General features: G+C 39.1%; 1 protein-coding gene across 2 annotated transcripts in view; it reads right to left on the bottom strand.

Moving 5' to 3' along the window:
- Positions 1-12,327: 12,327 nt before the first annotated feature.
- Positions 12,328-23,801, bottom strand: part of TPPP (tubulin polymerization promoting protein) — a 52,368-nt gene continuing 40,894 nt past the window's right edge. For both annotated transcript variants that reach the window (XM_054164005.1, XM_054164006.1), the window contains exon 4: positions 12,328-13,107. In XM_054164005.1, the coding sequence (XP_054019980.1) occupies positions 12,913-13,107 (195 nt within the window). In that variant the 3' untranslated portion in view covers positions 12,328-12,912. The remainder of the gene's footprint in view (positions 13,108-23,801) is intronic.

Below are 23,801 nucleotides of genomic sequence, written 5' to 3'. Positions count from 1 at the left end.
TTGAAAAATGACAGGGAACTGCTTGACAGGGCACAGCAGGTGGCTACAAAGATTATTAGGGGATGTCACATTAAGGGTAAGATTCTGATGTCTGCCTGTCTTCACCATCCAGGACTCTTACTGGAACTGTTTGGCAAAATCAACATTTGCCTCTCTTTATCGGTACCCAAGTATAAGGACTTGCACTGACACAGCTTCAGAAAATTAAAACAATCAAATGGTTTAATTGTTTGAATGGACAGATACAACAGATTTGAGATTGCTGGTGTTAATGGTACTAACTGCAAGTTGATGTGATGTTAATAAATCCTGGGTTACATCCAACAAAGTTAGAGATGCAAACCTATGCAATAGCTCCAATATAAAATAGAAATGCAGCAAAAGGGAAAATATTGAAGGTGCAAGTCTCCCTGTCATGGGTAGAGGAAAAGGAGCACAGGCTGTTGACTGTTCTTTTCTCTGTATTCTTTACCCTCACAGCTGCTGCTGTGGCTTATGATGGTGTTGGTGTTGGCCATGCTACAGCTCTGTTGCTGTCCCACACTGCGCTCCAATCCCCAGCCCTAGTACCGCAAACAGAATGCTCTCTCTCTCTCATGAGTTTTATGCCCTATCCCAGGTTATCCCTGCCTTTTAGGTGAGGTTTAACATAATTTGGGAAGAAGCTGACTAACATAGTCATGTATGCACTTAATTTTCCTCATTAGCACATTGAGGGACATCAATTTTAATATTAAAATTGCAGTTAATTAAACAAATGTTTGCATTTGAGCACCTTGGCCCTCAGAATCTGTATTGAATTTGGGTGTTCATGTTATTTGAGCGCTGCTTCATCAGTTTGAGCCAAAATGGGCATCTTATCTTCATAAGACTTCCTCCTTCAGCTCTTTGGCAGGACAGCTTCACAGATCTTCATTTAACACAAACACCTGCTGCTTGTAAATGACTCTGGTCCCAAAGCATGCTAACCAACTTGCCTTCCTGTCCCACAGCAAGCTGTGGTTTTTTCCACATCATCCACCCTTTGACTATGGTCACTCAACATGGACTCTCAAATCATGCTCATATAGTATCCATTTTAGGAGTATCCAATTATCAATACAGACTGCAACAAACTTTGTAATCAACACAGCAATGCGTAAATTAAACTAATTCAAAAGTTAATCCAATGACCCCAGTCCCATACTTTACCTTAGTTCTCTACTGGCCTTGGCAACATATTTCATATAGTGTAGTTATTTGTTAAGCTCTCAGGTTATGTTTGGCATGTGAACACAGCAAGAATCATTAGTTAGACTCAAATGTCCATATATTTCATTGATATGCAATAGTAATAGATGTAACATCAGTTGGTCTTGTAGCATCACCTTTGATATTGCTTCTAGTTGCACGTTTAATTCTTCCAGCATAAAACCAGAAAACAGGAGTGAGAAGTTTGTCTAAACAGGACAAAAGTCTAGACCCAGTATAGGCTGATGTCAGTTTCCTGTGGAAGACCTTCAAGTGCTCTGACATCTCTGTCCTAATTGATGCATCGTGTTGTCATGCTGTGGTTTACCCTGACTTACTAGAGACTCAGCAGACTCAAGAAGGGGTAAGCATGCAGTGATTTGACTAACATTATACATTTGTGCAAAAGATTAATTAGTTGCAATATGAAATATCATTAACAAAATTAGCAGCAGTAGGATTTTTCACAGTGTAACTAAGGGTAGCGATCAAAAATATTAGCAGTCCTTGCTCCAGCTCCACATATGGTAATTCTTGGTCTCAGGTGCAATTCACAGACATCCATGAAGCTGTGAAAGAAATGAATGGAAGCCTGCTCAGTTTTATCTTAACTGGCATATTTTAGTTAAAAGGTAGGTACTGCTAGTCTCAACCGGAGGCATTTTAACCAATGGCAGCTGGCTCAAATATGATAAGTGTCTGGGCAATGCTTCCAGATGTCACACCCCTTTGAACTATACCTGGAAGATGGAAATGTTCCTGAATGATTATGCTTTGCTTTTATCTGTTCCACAATGCTTGCCATGTTAGTTAAAGATGCAGTATTGGTGTTCAGTTGCCTAAAATCAGTTGTAGGTTGCCACTGTCCATTTAACTTTTTCACCAGCCAGACAGGAGAATTATAGAGGGAATGTGCATGAGTGGTAATACCTCTTTTTCCACATCTGTTACCACCTTATCACTGCCCAAGTGTGCAACTGCAGGCAGAAAGTACTGTTTTACATTTGTGATTTCTGACAGGGAGAGGTGTATTGTGGTCTGTAACAATGGTACAGATTTAACAGATGGTTGTTAGCCCAAATTGTTGTGAAACTCCAGACAATCCCATCTAGATGTTTCTACACTCCTACCACAGAGTAAATGGCACCAACTACTACCTTGGCACAGTTTAACCTGTCCTCCCATGGAAGATGTAATGTGATTTTTGCAGTGGGGCACTTATTTACAGTTCCACTAAATCTCTAATTTAATTCCACTTTGTGGTGGCTGGGCTCTATTTCCAGGTGCTTAGCAGTCTTAATACTGATTACAGACTTACACAAACTCTCCAGGCCCTACTGGTATTTCAATAATGGGCTTGAGACAGTTATTAGAGAGCCATTGTACTGCTATTATCTGCTGAGAAGGGTGGCTCCCCACTCTCCCCAGGGGCATATGTTTTTGTGGAGCATTTCTGTAAGTCAATCAAGTCCTCATTTAGAGCAGTAGGCACAACTTCCTCTCCAACTGACTCCTCACTTGCTATCTGGCTTTTCGTGGCAGGTAAGACTGAGAAGGGATCTTATGAATGCTTATAAATACTTAAATGGTGGGAGTCTGCAGCCAGTCTTGTGCCCAGTGACAGGACAAGAGGTAATGGATACAAACGTGAATATAGGAAGTTCCAAACATAAGACAGAAGTTCTTTGAGGCTGGTGCAGCACTGGAACAGGCTGCCCAGACAGGTGGTGGAGTCTCCTTCTCTGGAGTCATTCAAAACTCACCTGGATGCCATTCTGTGCAACCCACCATAAGTGAACCTGCTCTGACAGGATGGTTAGACTAGATGACCTCCAGAGGTGCCTTCCAATCCACATCATTCTGTGATTCTGTGATTTGGTTACGGTCAAGAAAAATGTGATGGAATATTTTGGTCTGAAGTTCCAAGAATTTCTTTAGAAAAAATGGATGATTGATTGTGGTAGGAAATACATTTTTGTTTGATTTAGAACTGCAAATGAAAATACGATCTTGAAGCAATGGCTACAACAGTGTGTGTAGTTACTGTAACAGCAGTGACACATAAGAAAAATAACAAATAATTGTGTTCCTGGAGGAAAGAGAGTGCATCCTGGCATTATTTTTCATTTTAAGGTCATGGTGCTTAAGTGGTGTGTATGGTTCTGTGGGCTCTTCTCTTCTAAAGGCTCCACAGAGAAATAATAAAAAAATCCTCAACTCTTTGTGAAAATATAAACCTTAATGTCTCATCTTCTCCTAAGGCAGAAGGGTACAATCTCCCTTTCCTTCAGGGCTTTTTGACTGGAGGAAAAAAAAAAGAAAGAAAAACCCCCATCATTTTTCCTTTAGTAATCCTTAAAGATACTTCTTCATTAGTTTTTTTACAGTAACCATACATGCTCAAAGATAAAAGGAGCTTTATCTGCTAAATACACTGTGAACAGTATATGGCCTCTATGCAGAAAGAAAAGCTATTTCAAGACACAACTGTACTGGATTTCACTTAAAAGGCATTTCTAAAGAAGGTTGTTGCATGTGTGAATGCAGAAAACACTTTGGCTTCGATAACAACTGGAGAGGAGATGGTGTAGCTGTAAACTAATTATGTTTCCTTCTATATTTGTGGAACAGCATTGTGTCTGGCTTATTATCACATTATTCCTTATATTATTATGAAATTCTGAGTTGAATTCAGTAGGTTCAGTCTTCTGTTTCTTGAAAATTCTTGGTATTCTTTCTACTGGGAAGCTGATGGATATTGTTATTTATGAATAAAAGGTCCGTAATTGGATTTGAATATAATGTCCCTAAAACAATGTTAGACATAGCAAATTACTTCCTTGGAGGTGAAACATTTTCAACATCACTTAGTGAAGGTGAGAGAAGTAAGGCTTTTAAGAGTGAGAACTACTCAAAGTTTAGTAGCTAGTTATGAAGAAATTGCTTCTTCTGTGACAAATTTCACTATCATCATGGCTATTCAAGGATACACTAGGGTTTTCAAAATGTGGTCAGCTTTCCTCATTATGAAGATTAGGAAAATAAATGGTAAATAAGAAATATATTCTGCCAAGCACCAGAAAGCTTGTTGTTCAGAGTATTTTTGTGTCATTTATACATACATTAGCAATTTGCTTAAGAACCTATCTGTAGAACAACTTTTGGTAACAAAGTTTATCAGCAAATACCATTTACTTCAAGAAATCCAGGAACACATTTATTGATCACTTTACCAAGTAAAGATACAATTTCATACAGTCAACAGCAGTAACATACTTTATGAGAAGCTATACTTCAAAAAACGGTGTTTACAATACAATTTTCACTACAGCTTTTCAAGCCAAGCTTTTACAGTGCTAATGAAACAACTGCTGTACTTCTTGTCACTAAAACATCTACAGTAATGTTATCCACAAAGTAGCCTTGTCATTGTTAATGTGGTTTTAGAATTTAACAAGACAACTTTTAAAAGTTTAAAACACCTATTACATTGTCATTACTTTAACATTCACACTGATAAAGTGATACATTTAATACTTTCTAGCATTAATAAACAGTGTAAAAATATATTGCATATATATATATATATATAATTTTGTTTCCCTTTCCTGAAAAAACCTAGTACAAACTAGTAGTATATCATCCCCCTTCAAGTTTCTTTTACTTTATTTTAAAGATTGAATAGTAGTAGTTTTAAAATAACAGAAATGAAGATAGGAAATAGAGAATCACTGTTGTGACAGCAACCTTGTCATGGTTACTAAGCTTAATAACCCCTTGGTAATGGCGGTTCCCTTTTTTGCTAACACCATTTAGAATTTTGGCACTGACTGCAATGGGGATAAGATTTTGCCTACTGTGCTTTGCACTGAATGGTGCCTGGCCCCCTTCATCCAGTGGTTAACCATCTTTGCTTAGGATACATTTACCTATTACAGTTAAGATTAAAAAATGTTACGCTCAAGTTGTTCCTTTGCAGTAATGAAAAAAATACATACAAGTTTTAATGTTAACTTAGTGAGAAAAATAGTAAACTTGTAAGGTTAAATGATCATGTAAAATTTTTACCGTGTTGAAAACTTCACAGTGAACACAGTAGGCTAGTACAGCTGAATGTTAATGTTTGCAATGCCTGCAATTACAACTATTGCAGGTAATTAGCACATAGCAGCTTCCGGGCTTTATGGACCAAGATGAAAGACAAAAGAAAATAAGAACACAAAATAGTAAGATTCACTGAAGGATTTTATCATGGTGTACAGTGTTCCAAGGAAGACAAGACCTATCTCTGTAACACAACCATTTAATGTTTAACTTTTTATTAGTGCTCTACGAAATCAAAGACAAAACAGTTTTGCCTTTACACTTTATGAACAGGTCCTGACAGCATGCACATCCACATTTGTGCAAACAAAGAATCAAAACATCGAAATTGAATTAGAAATGGATGTTGGAACAGCATAGACAGAAAAACAAGCTAGCAAAGGAATAAAGCATCATATGGATAAATGGTTCATGACCGAAGAAAACCAATCTCAAACTTCCAAAAATTATACTTCTGTATAAATATATATTTCTTCTGTAATACTTAAATCTCTGAAACATACAACCTTGCCAAGAATAAATTTCAATATACTTATCCAACATCGATCATTTTTCTGCTTTACAGAATGTAAAGACATATTACTTTATATTACAAGCATTATATAAAGCATTTTCCCTGATGCAATAGTTTGCCAAAGCTAATATATTCTGAACCCAGCACAAAGATAAACACAAACGCAGTTTTGTTGCATCTTGTAACTCACTTTTGTCTATGGCCTCGCCATTTCATGTTACAGTGCTGACAAAAGTAGTTTGCCAACAGGATTTTACATGGGACATCAGTTTGTAGGTTAACTGACCTTACTAAAAACCCTTTGTAAAGAGCTAGTTTGCATTTAGCATGACATACAGCATTTCAGTTGCATTCATGTAATCCTATTTAAGAGAGCCCAGGCTGCATTATTTCACATTATTTGTTTACTTTGTGTAAAAATAGCATTTGGGCAAATGCAAACACAAAGAAACTCATCTGATGTAAACTGGAGCTTAAAATAATTCACCAGTATGGGGAAAAAAGTTGCCACCTTTTTCTTTTTTTGACCATAATATAACACCTGATCCAATCATCTATGATGGATGTAGTATGAATGCATTTTTAGGGCTACATTTTTAATTAACTTGAATGTTAATCGTGTATGTGATCTATTCTGAAAAATGTGGAAAGTAATACCAAAGTCTTGAATAAAGGTAACTGAAGGTAAGGGCAAATTATCATGAGCATTATCTTTTAGACTTCTACAAATGTTTACAATAAAACTCACTTTGTACGGTGCAGCAAGCTTTACAGTAACTCACAAAGAGTTATGCTGTATATTTGCACATGAACTCATTTGCTCTTTACCTGCAATGGAATATTGTAGGTGCTTAACAGTTTTCCAAATCAGGTTAACCTGTTGAGCATTTCAATGTCAATTTCTAAATGAATTAAAAAAAAACATATTGAAATCTTCTTCTGCAGTCTTGCCACTCCTGCATATACATATGCCCCAAAGTTGTGCAAGTGTGCATACATGTGTACGTGTGCATGACTACAACAAAGGATTTATTTTTTGAAAAATCATTTTAGACTACCAATATTACAAATGCCTGTCAAGAACACACAGAAAATAGGCTGTTGTGGTTTGGTTTTTTTTTTTCCTTTTATTTATTATCAGGTTTGCTTTTGCCAAAGCATACCTAGGGGGGATGATCAATTAGTTTGAATGAAACAGGCTAATTCATGTGTTTTCTGACAACAGTTTTATCTTAAATTTGTTTTGAAATCCACCTTCTCCACATGGATTTTGAAGCAATATAGTCAGGGTAATATACTGAAAGACATGAAAAAATACCCAATACATTACATTTATTTCTCCTTGCCCAAACAAATTACTTTGACAATTAAGAAAGAGGTTCTATATTCAATATTCTTTAGCTTCCTGAAAAACCATTCCCAAGTCCATAGGCATTGTATGACAGTCCTGCTTCCAGTTCCCACATACTTACTAACTGATAATAATGTATCGTGTGTATACATAGTGAGGATCAATTTGCTTCTTAGAGCTGGGGCAAACAAAAATGTAAGGCCCATGCAGGGCATAATTTTAAATGGTCTCTTGGTTTTTCACCCTGACTCTTCTCTATCTACTCACTACAGAGGAACTCTTCTTGTCACACCAAGTCTATGTCAGAATCATTGAAGAGTGACTTCCATCAGAAATAAGAACAGGGTAAACATGAAAACATAAAGTCTTGTTAGATCTTTATATTCATGCTATGGATGAAGGATGGCAGTGTTGCAAGCTAGTCAAGCTGAACAGCATTGGCTGCAGGACAAGACTTCAGCCATGATAAGGTTCAAGGTTTGGATCAACACCTGTATGTTTTCATTACTCGGTTGGCTCCAGAGAGTATGTGCAGATGTCTTGTGTATTACATTACTCATTGCCAACTAATAGACAAACACAATATTTACACTACAACCAAAGGTGTAATTATTTTGGCACATGCACAAGGTCAGTTAAGAGGGCAAGTATTAGTGCAACATGTGACAGTGGCTCTGTCATGAAGGCCACTGCAAAAAGACTTTTCATTCATGGATGCTGCCATGCATGACTCCAGAACACATGTATCACTGAATGGCAGGATTATGTTTTGAATATCATACATGCAGGCACAAAGAACTAGAATTAATTTTGTAACTATGACAAGCCTGAAGGAAAAAAAAAAGAACCTATTAGTTCCAACTTCAAAGTTTTGGTTCTGGAAAAAGTGACATGAGTACTTTCACTACAGATGGTAATAGATGGCTGGAATACCTATCACGTGCAAGCCGAACCCAGCGCATGACCGTTTAGTTCTGGCTAATTACAACTACCAAATATAAATATAAAAATATAAATAAATTGAGAAAACAGAGGAAAAACATAGGTGACTGAAATGATAAGCCATGAATAATTCTTTTTAAAACACCAAAGAGTTGTCAGAGAAATTTTTCACTTGGGTAGGGTCAGTAAAGTACATGGAAAACATGTCCTTGTATTTTACTGTCCATGCAGTCCAAAATGTCTTTGAAAGACAATCTCTATGCTGATGCAAAACACAAGTAGTGACACATTAGTACTTTCGAAATTTATCTTTCCCTTATATAAGGTGAAAAGGAGATAAGGAATATTGTAGGGGAAAAATAAACACAAAACCAAAAACAAACAACACGCAAACCCCCCCAAACACCAGAAAACTGTGGCTTGATCCTGGCCACTGTCCAGTGTTCAACATTTCCTCTGGGATTCCCAGTATTTGATTCCAAATAATGACAACTGGTCACACAGGACTGTTGAAACAACACATGGTTTTTAACATCTGTTTCTCAGCAATACCATTATGATAGCTTTGATAGCCACAAAACCCAGGACACTAATTTTTGTTTCTTATATTTCCATATTGATAAGATTGCTGCAAAACTCTCAGTAACTAACTAAAGCACACTGAGTAACCAGAGGGAGGTAGTAAGCAAGCACTAGTAAGAAAACCCATTTGACAGGTTAATCCTCAGCGGAGCTACAAATGAGATGGCACACTGCTATAGTGTTTAAGGGTTTAATTTTAAATGAATAGTGTAATTTGAGTTTGTTCTTTAAGGCAGTTAATGCTAAAAGCTACCCAAACTTTCTGATCACTTTTCTTTTGGTAGCATGTTCAAGCAGTAATGAAGCAAGGATAATTAGGAATAGGGCTTTATAAATGTCACATAAAAGAGTGCTGCATAGCGTAAGAAGCTGAAAATCAGACTGGAAAGTTAGATGGAATGAGTTGAGATGTCCCAGAAAAAGAGATGAGTACAAAATCTATTAAGTGCCCAGGTTCTCACTTGAAACATGATATTTAGAGTCTGGAGTATGGCGCACAGGAAGATTATACGCATTACAACACTTCAGTCACCTCCTATGCTATCCCTTCCCCTCATCTCTGAGGTATCACCTGTACTTGCTGTCCTGAGAGTTCAGGGAATGGCAGATGAACAAGAAAATCTACTTTGCCTCATTTCCAAGAAGGCCTGGCTAACATTCAAGGCTAGTATTTAGGTTTTTTATTTCCCACAGACAACTTCCCTTTGTCATTGTCATATCAGAATTCCTTCTTTTTACCCATCTGTTTGATTGAGTTTGAAAATTATCCAACAAAGAAGAAACAAAGAAGTGTTTTCCTCAGAATAAAATACTGCTACCTGAAGTATCTTCTCAGGTCCTGATCCAAAGCTTACTACACTACTGAAAGCATTTCAAAGAACTTTGCATGAAGTCCATACAAAGTACCCTGGCTTGTGGCAAGGATTTTATATTGCACAAATAATGCAAAGTAAACTCTGGCAGAAGCCCACCTAGTTCTGTCAGTCTTTTCTAAGCAAACAGAAGAGCTGAATTTCTAGTCAGCATCAGCTTCAATCTGTCTGAATTCTTGACTCATTTGAATGCCTTCTGAGTTTGCTGGTCTGTCTCACACTGTGAACTAGCGACTTCAAACCTAACCTGCAGCCTAGCTAGCAACAACCAACCACATCAACAGTGCATGGAAAGGGCTCTATAGTTGGCTGGACTTCACCTTTCATTTGGGCTCAATCCAAAGTATTTTCAGCTACCAGTGAATTATGAGTCAAGTCTTAAAATCAATGGGAAGAACAGGGGCACTGGTTTTGTCTGTAACTTCACTGAAGGAAGTCACAGTTATCTCTAACTTCACTGGTTAGAGACTTAGCCTTTTTAATACATAAAAAGGACTGGGCCAGGGCAATCCACATTATCAATACAGGCTGGGGGTGAGGTGATAGAAAGCAGCCCTGTGGAAAAGGACTTGGGGGTGCTGATGGATGAGAAGCTGGACATGAGCTTGCAGCCCAGAAGGCAAATCACATCTTAGGCTTCACCAAAAGAAGTGCTGCCAGCAGATCCAGAGAGGTGATTCTTCCCCTTTACTCTGCTCTGGTAGGAGCTCACCTGGAGTACTGTGTCCAGCTCTGGAGCCCTCAACACAAGAAGGACATGGACCTGATGAAGCAGGTCCAGAAGACAGCCATGAAAATGATCAGGGAGCTGGAACACCTCCCCTGTGAGGACAGGCTGAGTGAGCTGGGGTTGTTCAGACTGGAGAAGAGAAGGCACTGGGGAGATCCAATAGTGGACTTCCAGTACCTGAAAGGGGCCTGCAAGAAGGCTAGAAAGGGACTGTTTACAAAGGCCTGTAGTGATAGGACAAGGGACAATGGTTTTAAATTAGAGAAAAGCAGATATAGGTTGGATGTTAGGAGGAAGTTCATTACCGTGAGTTTAGTGGAATACTAGAACAGGTTTCCCAGGGAGGTAGTTGAAGCCTCATCCTTGGAGATATTCAAGGTCAGGCTCGACAGGGCTCTGGGCAACCTGATCTAATAGAGGATGTCCCTGCTCACTGCAGGGGTATTGGACTAGATGGCCTTTGGAGGTCCCTTCCAACCCAAACCATTCTATGATTCTATCATGGAGGTTTCTTCAGGTGCATGGACACCAGTGATGCAAAAGGTTCTCTACATTTAGACAGTTCGCTACCATACTGGAACAACTTCACCACTGTTAGTTACACAGTATGCTATTTTCCTCTTCAGGGTGTGAAGGTCACCAGTGCAACACAAGAGTGGATAATGCTTCATTACATGGAAATTTTTCTTCAAGAACAATGGGTAGCTCTTAGAAAGGCTTCACAAAGCTGAATGCTTTTTATCCTGAGCATCCTTGCATACACCAGAAGTCAGGTAACCAGAGCCAACTACTGGAATAGCTGTACTGAGTTTTGGCAAACTTCCCTCCCTCTTCAAAACAAAACCCAAAATAAATTCTAAATAAGCAAGCAAAAAGATCAGCACGTCCACAAGGAAATACTTGTCTTTGTTTACTATTTTTCCTTTGATTTCAGGCTGATGCATGGGCTCAAGGGTCACTGGAGGCAAAGTTACAAGAAAGACTACTACTCAATGTAAAAAAAAAAAAAAAATCATGAACAGTTTAAGGCTGAAAACAAGTGCTCTGTCTCCAGACATTGGTCACATACAGACTGCTGAGTTGCATGCACAAGACAGCATACAACGCTCACTCAGTGGGATGCTAATATGAGTGGGGAGAGTGCAATAGATCTATTAACCTTTTTTTCAGAGTTGAACTTGAAAATGAGTGCATGAGGTCTTCTTGAAAGAAAGCAAAGCAGAAGTGCTAGCAGCTGGTTTTGAATACTGAAAATCTTAATTTTAGTAATTTTAGAGAAGCAGAGTAATACCCTAGGGTACTTGTTCAGGTCTTGCAGAAAATTAGGCCAATCTTTTCTCTCCTTATTAACCAATATAAAAAAAATAAACAAAACCAACTTTTATTCCTATTAAACTGTTTTGGCATTCTGGGCCCAAAGCAAGGCACACTCAGCTGGCTGCACTTTAAGCCTGTGAAACTGGTTGTTCTATAGAAATAAGAAGTCATTCCCATCAATACTATTATTCCCAAGTTAGGCAGCAAAAGTGAACAGAGAATCAAATCTATCATAAACTGTAGCTGAGCTAAAATAGTGTATTTTCATGACTACATTACACCTAATTACATGGATATGAACTGTAAACGTCCTTATTCGAAGGGGACATAACATTTCCTTACGTATATTGTAGTTAAAAGGGAATATGCCCCAACGTATGTGCACAACAATAGTCACTTAATAGCAGTTTGATTGGTAGTTTAGTCATAATCAATATTTTAAAACATTATTAGCTGAATGTCCCTGCAAAAAGCTTTAGTAGCAATGTCTTTCTTAGTAACGCCTTGTGTCTCATCTCTCAGGTTAGTACAATAGCTCCATCCAAATCCAGCCAGTCAGAACCATGCTACAGTAAACACAGTAATAAGCACAAAGTATAGATGGGAGGAAAGTAAGGGCTGGTATTTTCCACTTCTTTCTACATAAAATCCTTTAGAACCTATATTATCCTAGAAAGAACTTTTTTCTCATACTGTTTCATGAGTGGTATATGACATTTACAGGCTAGCACCTTGTATATTACAACCACTTACTGCCCAATAGTGTATTGTTGAGTATTTTATGGAAGGTGACAAATCCTGTGTAAGACACATCTCAAAAGCCTCAAACCAGTAGTCAAATCAAACAGCATAAATAATGGGATATCCTTCAGAAGGACTGAAGGATTCTTTTCAAGAGATTCTCTTTAACATCTCAGGGCAGCTAAACGTTTAGGAATGTTTGAGATCTTTTGCTTGAATAGACAAAGTGTGGTTGACTTTGGTGCTTCTTTTGCTGATTTTTTTTCTAAAGCTCAACAAAATTATGTAATTTTTATGTACCAATACATTTAATTTTGCCAATATACGCGTGAGGAATGTAATGAAGTGGTGGTGTGCTGCTAGTAGCTCAGCAGATGTTGAAATCAGTTCCAGTTCCTGAAAACAACTTCTTGACGACATAGTCTTAGCATTCACAATAACCAAAACATGTGGGATTCACCTACATTATTCTTACAAATAAGTTGTCTTTCCCCCTTTCTTCCTCCCTCAGTGTTGTAAACCCTCAGCCTTACTTACTTCCTTGCACTTTTTGATCATATGTGCCTGCATGCTTATAACCAGATACATAACCTGAAGCATCCACCAGATCTTCTCGACCAGCTTTGCCTTTTCCTTTCCCACTGGGATCAAACCTTTCTTTGTGAGAACCTGTGAATTTTGATGTATCTGTAAGGCGTGTTACAGTTGGAGATGAAATGGCTTTCTGTTGGAAGAAAGAAACAAAAAACCTTTATCAGAAATCAAATATTCTTAATACAGATACCTGCACCTACAACCATCTAAATCATTGCAAATGACAGAGACTACATAAAGCCAAGAACAAGAATGTCAGAAACATTTGGAAGAGACTTTCTATATGAGATACTTCTCATTAATAATAATCAAGTTTCAAGGATCAAAGATATGAAGAAGTCATAGGGAATAGTGATGCTCAAAATCCATCATGTCAACAACCAGTCATAAAAGCCTGGTCCACCATTAGAGAAAGCAAACCAACATAGCTAGAATTCATTGCTCCAAGAGACAAATTTATTCTAAACTGTTCCTTCTCTCATGAATCCTAAATTAGAAGGACCAAAAGATGTTTTCAATGTTAGCAAATTAGCAGTCTATGAAATGGCACTGAACAAAGACTTTCCTCTACATTGTTTCCACCAAGTTGTATCAGGCTACTTAAAATTCAGAGTTTTGCTGTCACTGAGACAAAGAAAGTTTGCCTGCACAGAGAGAAAGAAAAAGGTATTTTTCACAGAATAATATGGGAGCATGCTAACCTTTCTGCTTGAACTGGGAGCAATGTCTTTGATCCTTAAGTTTACATTTTAAAATTAATGAGAGGGAGCACTAAAGAAGCAAAACCACAGATATATTTTACATAGTGGAAATGGCACTAAGATGAAAAAAGACTGCTACAATTTGGCTATATTTCTTATGTGTGTCGCTCTGCTAGTGTGCATTTTTAAAAGACAAAAGTGATATGGCCTTATTTGCAGTGAGGTAAATTCTCTGAGAAACACCTTTCATCAAAAATCTCACTCCTCCTCCACACGTCCTCAGCCCAATGAAATGCTCATTAATGAGACCTAAAAGGCTTTCAAAGTAATGCATTGCTCTTCCATAGGACAACACATGTCAAATATCTTTTAATGCTAAACATTGAAAGATCAGATACTTGGAAAAGATCCTTAAATCTGTTCCAAGAGGAGTAGGATACTTGGACTCAAGATTGGGAATGGATGCTGTAACTTTTACACTACAGAAGCTACCCATTCTCCTCATCTTTTAAATAAAAGCTGTTTGTCTGTGTATATAACTACTTAATGAGAATCTCAGGTTGTAAACTTCTGCTTTTCTCACTCCAAACATACCTAACAAGGAACACATAAAATTTTGCTCTGCAGTGCCGTGCTGCAGAGGTGTGAGTTCTGTCATTATCTGAAAGTAAATGTTCCCCTTGGCCTGGTAGCACCTTATAACCAGAACTGAAACCTGAGCTGAGCCTTATAATGTATCAACAAATAAAATGCATCTTGTATCCAGGAAACCTGCATTCAGAATAGAGCTAATTCTGTTATTATGTCAGCAGCCCAGTTAGATAGAATGAAAATGCAATAAACAATGGGTACAGGCACTAGGAATTCAGTGCTATTTGCTGTCTTACTTAAGTAAAGGCAATCATGGAGTCTTGCACATTGATCCAAAAAACTCTTGCACAAACCAGTAGGAACAAGCTTTTGTACGTAGTAGTATTTCCCATTATGCAGTTTTCAGCAGTACTAGTTGAAGACAAACTGTTAAGACTACTTGAAGTCTTCCACTAACAACATTCTGAATCATGAAGTATCTATGGAAGTGGGCAATACGTGTGTCTCACCCAGCTCATGTAAATACACAGGCTTCCCATTTCATTTTCATTTTCAAACCCCCACATGGCATAACAGCTACAGGAAAGGACAGCAGAAGAGAAGTAAAAAAAAGAGAGCACAAAAATGAACCCCATACGTGGTCAAAGATAAGGGGAAATTCTATCACATTACCAAGATAAACATTTCCAGACAGTATAATCTGAATTCAGGCACAGTCTTGCCCAGAGTCATGTAAATCATGGAGTAAATGCCCTAAGATTTGTGTTAGAAGTTGGGAGTTGCCTCTCCAGCGCTACATCTTGCCAGTATGGAGACCGTTCCTCCTTCATCAGGACACCAATCAAGGTTACTTTTCTGGGACAGAGCTCTTACCTGGAGAGGTAAGTAAATGTTATCACACTAAATTTGTAACCTCTGGTGATTAACTAGGACACATCTAATGTTTAGTGTGCTGTCTGGATTGTTATAATATATACCAGCTTTTAAGATGCAATAGTGCATTCTTCCATTGGATGTGTGAAAACCTGTGATAATTGTGAGATAGATCTGTGAGTGACATTCAAATTGTTTGCTTGAACCTTGCAGTCTAGTCTCTTTGTCACAGTAATAAACACAGACTGTAGGACAGAATACATGTGGGGAAGTTCTTATGCATAAGTTATTTCAAGATCATTCTCCCTCCAAAAGACTCTATGAAGCTTCTTATTAAGGGCATTTTCTTAACTGTTAGCACACTTCTTATGTTCTTAACACACTTACTATCTCCGGCTGCCTTCAGGTAGGCCAGCAAGAAAAAGGTGAGGGCATGATACCTGCTAAATTATCTTTCATCATCCCTAACACTGGGAGCTGCTGCCACAGAGGATGAAAGAAAGCTTAGCATATAATCAAAGGACTAAACTTTGCTCTATGTTTACTTATATATTGATATGGTTAAAAGCCACAGGATACTACCAGTGACAAAAGCTGCTTGTACCATAAACATGGAAATACTCCAAACACAAGAGGGGGCAATACTCAGTATGAAGTAAATTAAACTTAACACATACTCATTTTCCTTGTGTTTTGTCACCACTACTTTACAGAAAATCAGTGCATACATTCTGCTTCTCACATGCAGGAAGGTCTCAGAAACTCTAGCTGCCTTTTCTTTTACCAAATTAATTCTCAAGATAGACTGCTATTCTGAGAATTTGTAATGGCAAGTTTAATCACTGTTTGGAAAAGGAAGGACTAAAGCTTATGCTCCTCTGTTTCAAAGAGGTGGCATGATTAGGATAAAATTTCCCTCAGTATACAAATTACAGTAAAAATAAATAAGAATTTTGATACAGTAATATATTTGTAACAGGCACAATAAGTGTAATATTAAAGGAAATACATGCGTATTAACATGCAGGAAGAAATAGTAAAATGAGGATTAATAGAAATGGCCTGCATCAACAAAATAGGATGTTCCCTGTAAACTACTCCCAGGACAGCAGTCCCAGTAGTATAGCTGAGGAATGTATTGTTTATATCAAGACATCCTGCACTCTGAAAGACCAAAATGCAGATGACTAACTAAAAAAACCAAACCAAACCAAACCAAACAAAAAAAACCACCCATGATGATAGCAATAAAGTTGCGGCATGCCAGATGAGCCTTTCCACTTCCTGCACTGAGTAGGGTTTTGGGGCTTTGGTTGGTTGGTTTCCTCCACAAATTCCAAAAAGAGAAGTAACAAGCAAAATTAATCAGTCACCTGCCTAAAGACTTCATATCCTCTACTTTCTCCTGGTGTCTCTTTCATAGTACTGCTACATGCTCTGGTAAAGGTTTGTCCTAGGAGTAACATGAAAATGTTCTTCTAGAACTCATTCTTCATCTGCTAAAGCTAGGTGTGTTCCTAGTGCATTAGCAGTACAGCAAATGGATTAAATAACAATTTTAAAAGCTCTGTGCTGGGTAGAAGCATGTTCACAGCGGAGCTCTGCCTGGGAAGCTGTGTCAGCCATGGTGGGTGTGGGGCTCCAGGTAGCAATGGGTCTCTGATCCTCCCACTGGGCATCACAGAGAAGAGACTGACCGTGTCCTCTTTGCACTCTCTCTCCAGGTATTTATGAATCACAGACAAATGATTCTGTCTTGTGACATAGTAATTCTGCTTGAACAGTTATCTAGTCTAAGTTATGTAATCTGTCTAGTTATATTTTTCTAAGAGCCTAACTTCTCCTTTCCTTCCTGTGAGTCCTTATTTTCATACACAGTTAATCACAAAGTTTGCATATCACAGAAGATGCACATGAACTTAAAAAAACAAAACCCAAACAAACCCAACATTTTCCATTTATAGAGTCATAGTATTGTAGAATTGCTAAGGTTGGAAAACACCTCTAAGATCATCAAGTCCAACCATCAACACAACACTATCACATCCTGAAGTACCACATCTACATGGCTTTTGAACACAGCCAGAGATGGTGACATCACCACCTCCCTGGCCAGCCTGTTCCAATGTTTTGCCACTCTTACAGTAAAGAAATTTTTCTTAATATACAACTAAACTTCTCCTGGTGCAACTTGAGGCCATTTCCTTTCATCCTAAGAGAAAAAAAAATTAAGGCAAAAGTTTTACTTAGCACAACAGAATCCAATACAATCACTGGATAAACTTATTTTGTAACCCCCTAATGAATCAACCAAAGGTGCTTTCTAAAAATATGAAGACTTCTGTTCTCCAGGACTGACCAGTCTTCCCTTTGATTAGTTGTTTCTGTTAAGCCAGCAGCTGTCATTTCAGTGTCTTTGCCTCTATCAAAAGAAGAGAAAAAAGAGACCTGCTCATTCACCAAGCTTGTATTTTTGCAGATATTTTGCTGGACTGTTGTGCTTCCTCTAATCTTAAACAAAATAATAATTCAAAATGTCTGTTGCTCCCTGTCAGTTTCCCACCAATGACCTTCAAGTTCACAGAAACAATGAGTCAGGAAAGGTATGTATGCCTCCTGCCTCTTTCAACAGAAATTCCTCTCACATCAAACCCTCACTGGGAAGATCAGAATCAGCACCAATGTTAGTAAAATTAGTAAGGGGGTAAAAATCATCTATTTGCTAAGATCGAGAACCTTTGTAAGGACTGTGTTGTAAAGAATTCTCAATGGATAAGTTTTCTTTTGAGGGGGGGACTATACAAAGACTGTATAACAAAATAATTAAAAAAAAATAAATATATTAATTCAGTGACCATCATTTTGTCATAGAAAGCAATGAGGTCAATCAGGTATGACTTGTCCTTGGCAAATCCACAGTGGCTACTCCAAATCACCTTCCTGTCCTCTGTGTGTTGAGAAAGAGCTTCCAAGAGAATTTGCTTCACGTCCTCCACAGGAACTGAGGTGAGGCTGATTGCCCTGCAGTTACCTGGCTCCTCCATTCTGTCCTTAAGGATGTGTGATGTTTCCCTTTAATCAGTGAATGGAAATGTCCCCCTGCTGATCAATTATTTGAGGAGATACTCTGGACCTGTTATTCATAATCAAAAGGAAGAGCTGGTTAAAGATGTAAATGCCCAGACAGCTTTGGCTGCAGCAACCAGGTAGCTGCAAAGTTTAAGATCCTGAGAGGAGGAATCATGATAAACTTCAGAATTACAAATGTGGACTTCAGAAAGGCAGGTCTTGGTCTGTTCCATTTCCTGCAAGAAACTGCTCTGGAGGGCAGAGGGGCCTAGGAGAACTGTTTGATCTTCAAGACAACTTCCTTAGAGCACAAGAATGGTCGATTCCCATGTGCAGGAAGTCAAGCAAGTATGGCAACAGGTGAGCACGGACGAACATAGAATTTCTGAGTGTACCCAGACACAAAAAAGAAGTACACAGGAGGTGGAAGCAGGGAGCGACTATATGGGAGGAATACATTTAATGCATGAAGGAACAGAGTGAGGAAAGCCAAATTTCATCTGAAGTTGAGACTAGTGAATGAGGTGAAATAGAACATGAGAGGTTTCTCTACACTGGCAGCAAAATTGTGGGCTACTGGCTCAGGGTGGCAGGGGACCTAGTGACATGGGACATGGAAAAGGCCAAGATATTTGATGCTGTTTTTCACTTTCCTTTTCAATTCATAGGGCTTGTGCTCAGTATTGCCACATCCCTAAACCAACTAGCACTCTGTGGCCATGATGCAGTACTCACAGTAGAGGAAGACAGAATTAAGAATCACTTGAGCCAGTCAGACATACACAAGTTCATGGGACCAGGCAGGCTGCATCCAAGAGTACTGAAGAGCTGAGCAATGTCATTTCAAAGCTGCTTCCTATCATCTTCAAAAGTTTTTCCTTTTGAGTGTGAATAACAAGTCCAGAATATCCCCTTAAATTATTGATCATCCAGATTAAGAAATGTTTTAAATTATTTTTAGAAATCTTATGGATAGCTTACTTCCAGTTATTTTAGTTTGATTAATGTCACCCATGAATAGGCCTGGGATTGTGAGTTTTTTTCCCAACTACCTGAAGACTTTATCTGTCTCCTCTTCTTGATCAAAAGGTCTGTAGCAGATGACTACTACATCATCTGTGGTGGTCTGCATTCTGCTTCTCACCTGCAGGTTCTCTACTTGTTCATCATGAACCCCAAAGAAAAGCTAGATGCAGTCAAGTTGAGCCTTTACATAAGTTGCAATCCTTCTTCCTTATTTTTCCCACTGTATTTCCTGGAAAGCCTCTACCCATATCCATTCAGGAGAGCTGTACCACCAAACCTCCATAACCCCTGTAAGGTTGCAGTTCAATAACTAATTTGTTCTGCTTGTTTCTCCATGCTGTGCTTTTGTGTATAGACATTTGAGATAGGCTTCAAGCCCTGCTACACTTACAGAAGGGCATGAGTCTCCCTTGACAAGCTTGTCACCTAAACACATCTGCTTCACTCCTTATGACCTTTCCTCTTCAGGCTTTGATAACTTTCCATCCCCAGTTTAACACTCTGTTCAGCAGATTTGCAAGCCCAGTTTGCACAGACACTCTCACTTCACTTTGTTCAATCCTGGCTCAGTAGCCCTCATTCCTCTGGTTACGCAAGCCAGGCATGTCTGCAATACAGACGGGGATGGTCCACCCAAGCTTTTCTCTTCCCTGTAAAGACTGGGAAGGTAAGATCAGAGCTCCATGCTCTTCGCTCTCACCCAGAGACTTCTGTAGTCTCTCTTGATATGCTCCATGTTACCTCTAGTTGGGGCCTATAAGGAAGAGGAAGAAGAGGTCCACATTAGAAGGCTGGACAACTTTTGGCAGTGCATCTGCAAAAAATCCAGATCATGGGACCTACCAAACCATAAAACTTCTAAGATATCAGGTGGGATCAGAAGATACATACCCCTATTGTCCAAAAGAGGAATCTCCAGTAAGTACAGGTTACCCATTGCCCTGATACGCAGTACAGCAGGGTTGCCAGTGCATGGTGAAACCCATTACAGAACAGGGAAACTTAACAGCATATAAGATATTCTGCATGGCAAAACCTGTGATCCCTTGGTCAGGAATGCCTCCTGTGACTGTTCAGTCAATGCTTGGTCAGATTTTGGCTAACATACAGTTCATGCTGAGGCCTGATATATGCTGGAAGCAGCATCATTAAGTCAAAGCAAGGACACCTTGCAGGAAGGACAGGTTGGACAGGAAAAGATAAAGGAATCATTCTGTAGCTTGCTGTCTCCTGCAGCCACAGCTCTTGCATTGACTGTCTGGCAAACTCTTCAGAATACACTAACTTATGGTAATGCTACAGACTAAACCTTAAAGTGAGAGGTGTAAATACATCAGCTTATCCAAGAGGCTTTTGAAGTTGATTCAACAGCAGACAAACTGCTAAGGCTCTATGGCTTCCTTGTGCAATACTGGGGACACTCACATCATGACACAAGCAAACTCATTGAGGGCTAAAGTACCATGACACCCCCTTCATTCTTCTTCAGAGAACTGAGTGACTCATTGGCTTTTTAAAGTCAGAGTCCAGATTATGATTATTCAATTGCATATGGATTATTAGGAATTTGACCTGAACTGCAGAGGGCCCAGGTAACTGAGAAGTACAGGTAACTGCAATTTTAGGCAAAAGAAAAGATATTCCAATTCTGTGTAATGGGAAGCTACACCCACACCTAAAATCTTTTTAGAATTATAAGACCCTAATGATAACTACAAACCACTTCACATTCCACCAAGAAGCCGTAAAGGTGCTGCTTGTCCCCATGGCATCAGGCAGCGTTAGGTGACACTGTCACTCATGTATTCCCTCTTGTGTGAGCACTAAGTTCAGGCTCAGCTGACTCTGAGGGGTTTTGTTGATCCTTGCCAGCACCCAGAGTACAATACCTGTTCTGAAATTGGAGATCTGTAGCTGTGTCCTGCTTTGAGTTAGGACAGAACAAAATCTTTTCAGTGATTTGATTTTCCACATCAGTCTCTTCTAATTAGCTGCACTTTCTGCAGTTAATGGCATGGTTTTGCAGACAGTGCCTGCCTCTAGCAGTGATAACACTTGATGTTTCTGCTTAGGTGGTATGTAGACCAGAGTCACTGCTAAATCTTGTGTACCATGTTGGGGGGACAGAGTAAAAGGCCGCACCTGCAGGGAAGAGGGGACACATCAGATGACCCTAAATCGACCAACGAGGTATTCCATTCCATATATGTTACATTCAGTATAAAACTGAGGGACCATGAATGTCAAGCTCTCACTTCCTCTTCTTCTATGGCCAGCATCTGAGGAAGACACTATCCATTCTGCCTTAGCTTCCAATCCATGCTTTTCTAGTTCATAAGTTTCTCTCTCTTACTACCTTTCTTTTTCCCTTTGGGAACAGAGAGAGAGGCTAATTTAGTGTGTCTGTCAAGCCAGCCACATACCTTCCACTGCAGACTAAAAAGCAACCCAAAAATGCACTCTGTTTCAGTGCCTGGCTTCTGAGTCTCCTCAATCACATCTACCACAAGCAAGGATTTTTCTACTTAATATTCTGGAGGGCAAGAAAATATAGATGGAAAAAGAAAAAGATGTTTTCTATCACAATATTCACCAAAATCCTCATTGTCCGACATGAAAGTAAACTTTGTGATCATCTTGATGCCCAGGCTGCCAGACAATTCAGACATATTGTCCTGTTGCCTCCCCAAACGATTCCCCAGCCCAAAACAAATTGTGCAAAAGATAAGATGACACACAAAAAAACTCTCCAAATGCTGCTGAGGTATACCTATCCACACACCCCACTTCTCAACTGTGTCCCTGATATGTTTAAATCAATTTGTCAGCAGTCACACTGAAGTTTTCTGTCTGAAACCTGAACCAAGTCTACATGCCCTAGAGCAGAGCTACACAGAGCAGGGCACACACTACATGGCATGCCTGGGTTATCCTACAACAATTCATGAAAATCTTCATAAAACTATCTAGCCATAAAGAAAGCAGCCCAAATTAAAATTTCCACCACATCAACTTCCAAAGGCAAACAAAGCACTAAAATGCTTACACATGGATTTCATATCTGCATTGCTACGCCATCAGGGGGAGAGTAGCCCTGTAAGTATCCAAATTTATGGGTGACTCTTACCACCCAGGAACTATAAAACAAAATAAAACAAACATGATTTTGATTTTTTTTCCCCCTGTCCTGGGTTTGACTAGAACATCAGAGGCTTCACTTGAACTTCAGGAAAAACTTTTCTGTGAGCCTCCCAGAGCACTAGAACAGGCTGCCAGAGGGGTTGTTGAGCCTCCTGCTTTAGAGACTTTCAAAACCCTCCTGGACACTGCAATCCTTTACAGCCTGAGCTAACTGAACCTGCTTTAGCAGGGTGGTTGAATCAAACGATCTATCTCCAGAGCTCCCTCCTTCTCCTCCATGGTAGGATTCTGGAATTACACATTTATTTTTATTTTTTCCCCCCATTTTTTTTCACAAGAAGTTGGGAGGGGCCACAGCCAAGACAACCTACTGCAATAGCTAATGGAGTATCCAATACCATACTGATATCATACCCTCTAAATAAGGTGAGGTCTGGTTGGGTAAGTATGGAGGTCTGGCTGGGGACAAGTATGGGTATATTGAGCATCTAGCTGCAGGACAGCAGGGCAGGATCAGGCAGACTGCCCAGGCCAGGCCACGCCACCACAGTCACTACTCAGTTTTGTATCACTTGCTTTATATTCTGTTTCATCAGGATTATTGTTATTCTTATTTGTTTCATCTCTCTTTGTGCTGTTCTATTAAACTCTCCTTATCTCAACCCACACAATTTTGTCTTTTTTCTCTTGATTTTCCTTCCAATCTCATAAGGGTTGGGGGAAGTTTTGTGAGCAGTGCATGGGGCTCTCCTGCCAGCTGGTCCTGAATGACAACCCTCTAATACTCCCAGCCTGCAGTCTCCCTCCCATTAAACTCTGCCCTTACTTTGCCACAAAGCAGGAGAGAATATTATGATCCCTCTGCTCTCCTGTTAATTCTTCACTTCTTCAGCTCTCTCCAGTACTGCACACACAATTGCAATACAGATAAGTCATATGATGTTGGCTCATGTTCTCCCCCTCCATTCCTCCCCATTCCTCACACATTTGTGAACCTTTGCAATATCTCCATGATACTACCTTATGTCTGCAAAGCTCTCATATCACCCTGTTATCCATGAAGGAAGAGCATCCATTGATCATTTCAACAGCTGACAACTGAAATACTGAAAATGTAATCAGGAGTGAGGTCTAAAAATATGTACCATTCAAAGTGCGAATCCATGGACAGATGAACAAGTAATTCAAACTCACTGAGTGATGGACAACAAGAAGAGTCATTATTGTAAGTCTGTATCAAAATTACTGTTTGTTTCAACGTTATTGTTCTCTACAACTACCTGAAAGGAGGTTGTAATGCAGTGGGGGTCAGTCTCCTTTCCCAAGTAACTAGTGATAGGATGAGAAGAAATAGCCTCAACTTGTAACAGAGAAAGCTTACATTGGATATTAAGAAAACTTTCTATACTGAAAGAATGATCAT

The sequence above is a fragment of the Dryobates pubescens genome, chromosome 9 (genome assembly GCF_014839835.1).
Source record: "Dryobates pubescens isolate bDryPub1 chromosome 9, bDryPub1.pri, whole genome shotgun sequence".
Classification (NCBI taxonomy): Eukaryota; Metazoa; Chordata; class Aves; order Piciformes; family Picidae; genus Dryobates; species Dryobates pubescens.
This window is presented reverse-complemented; position numbering and strand designations above follow the sequence as displayed.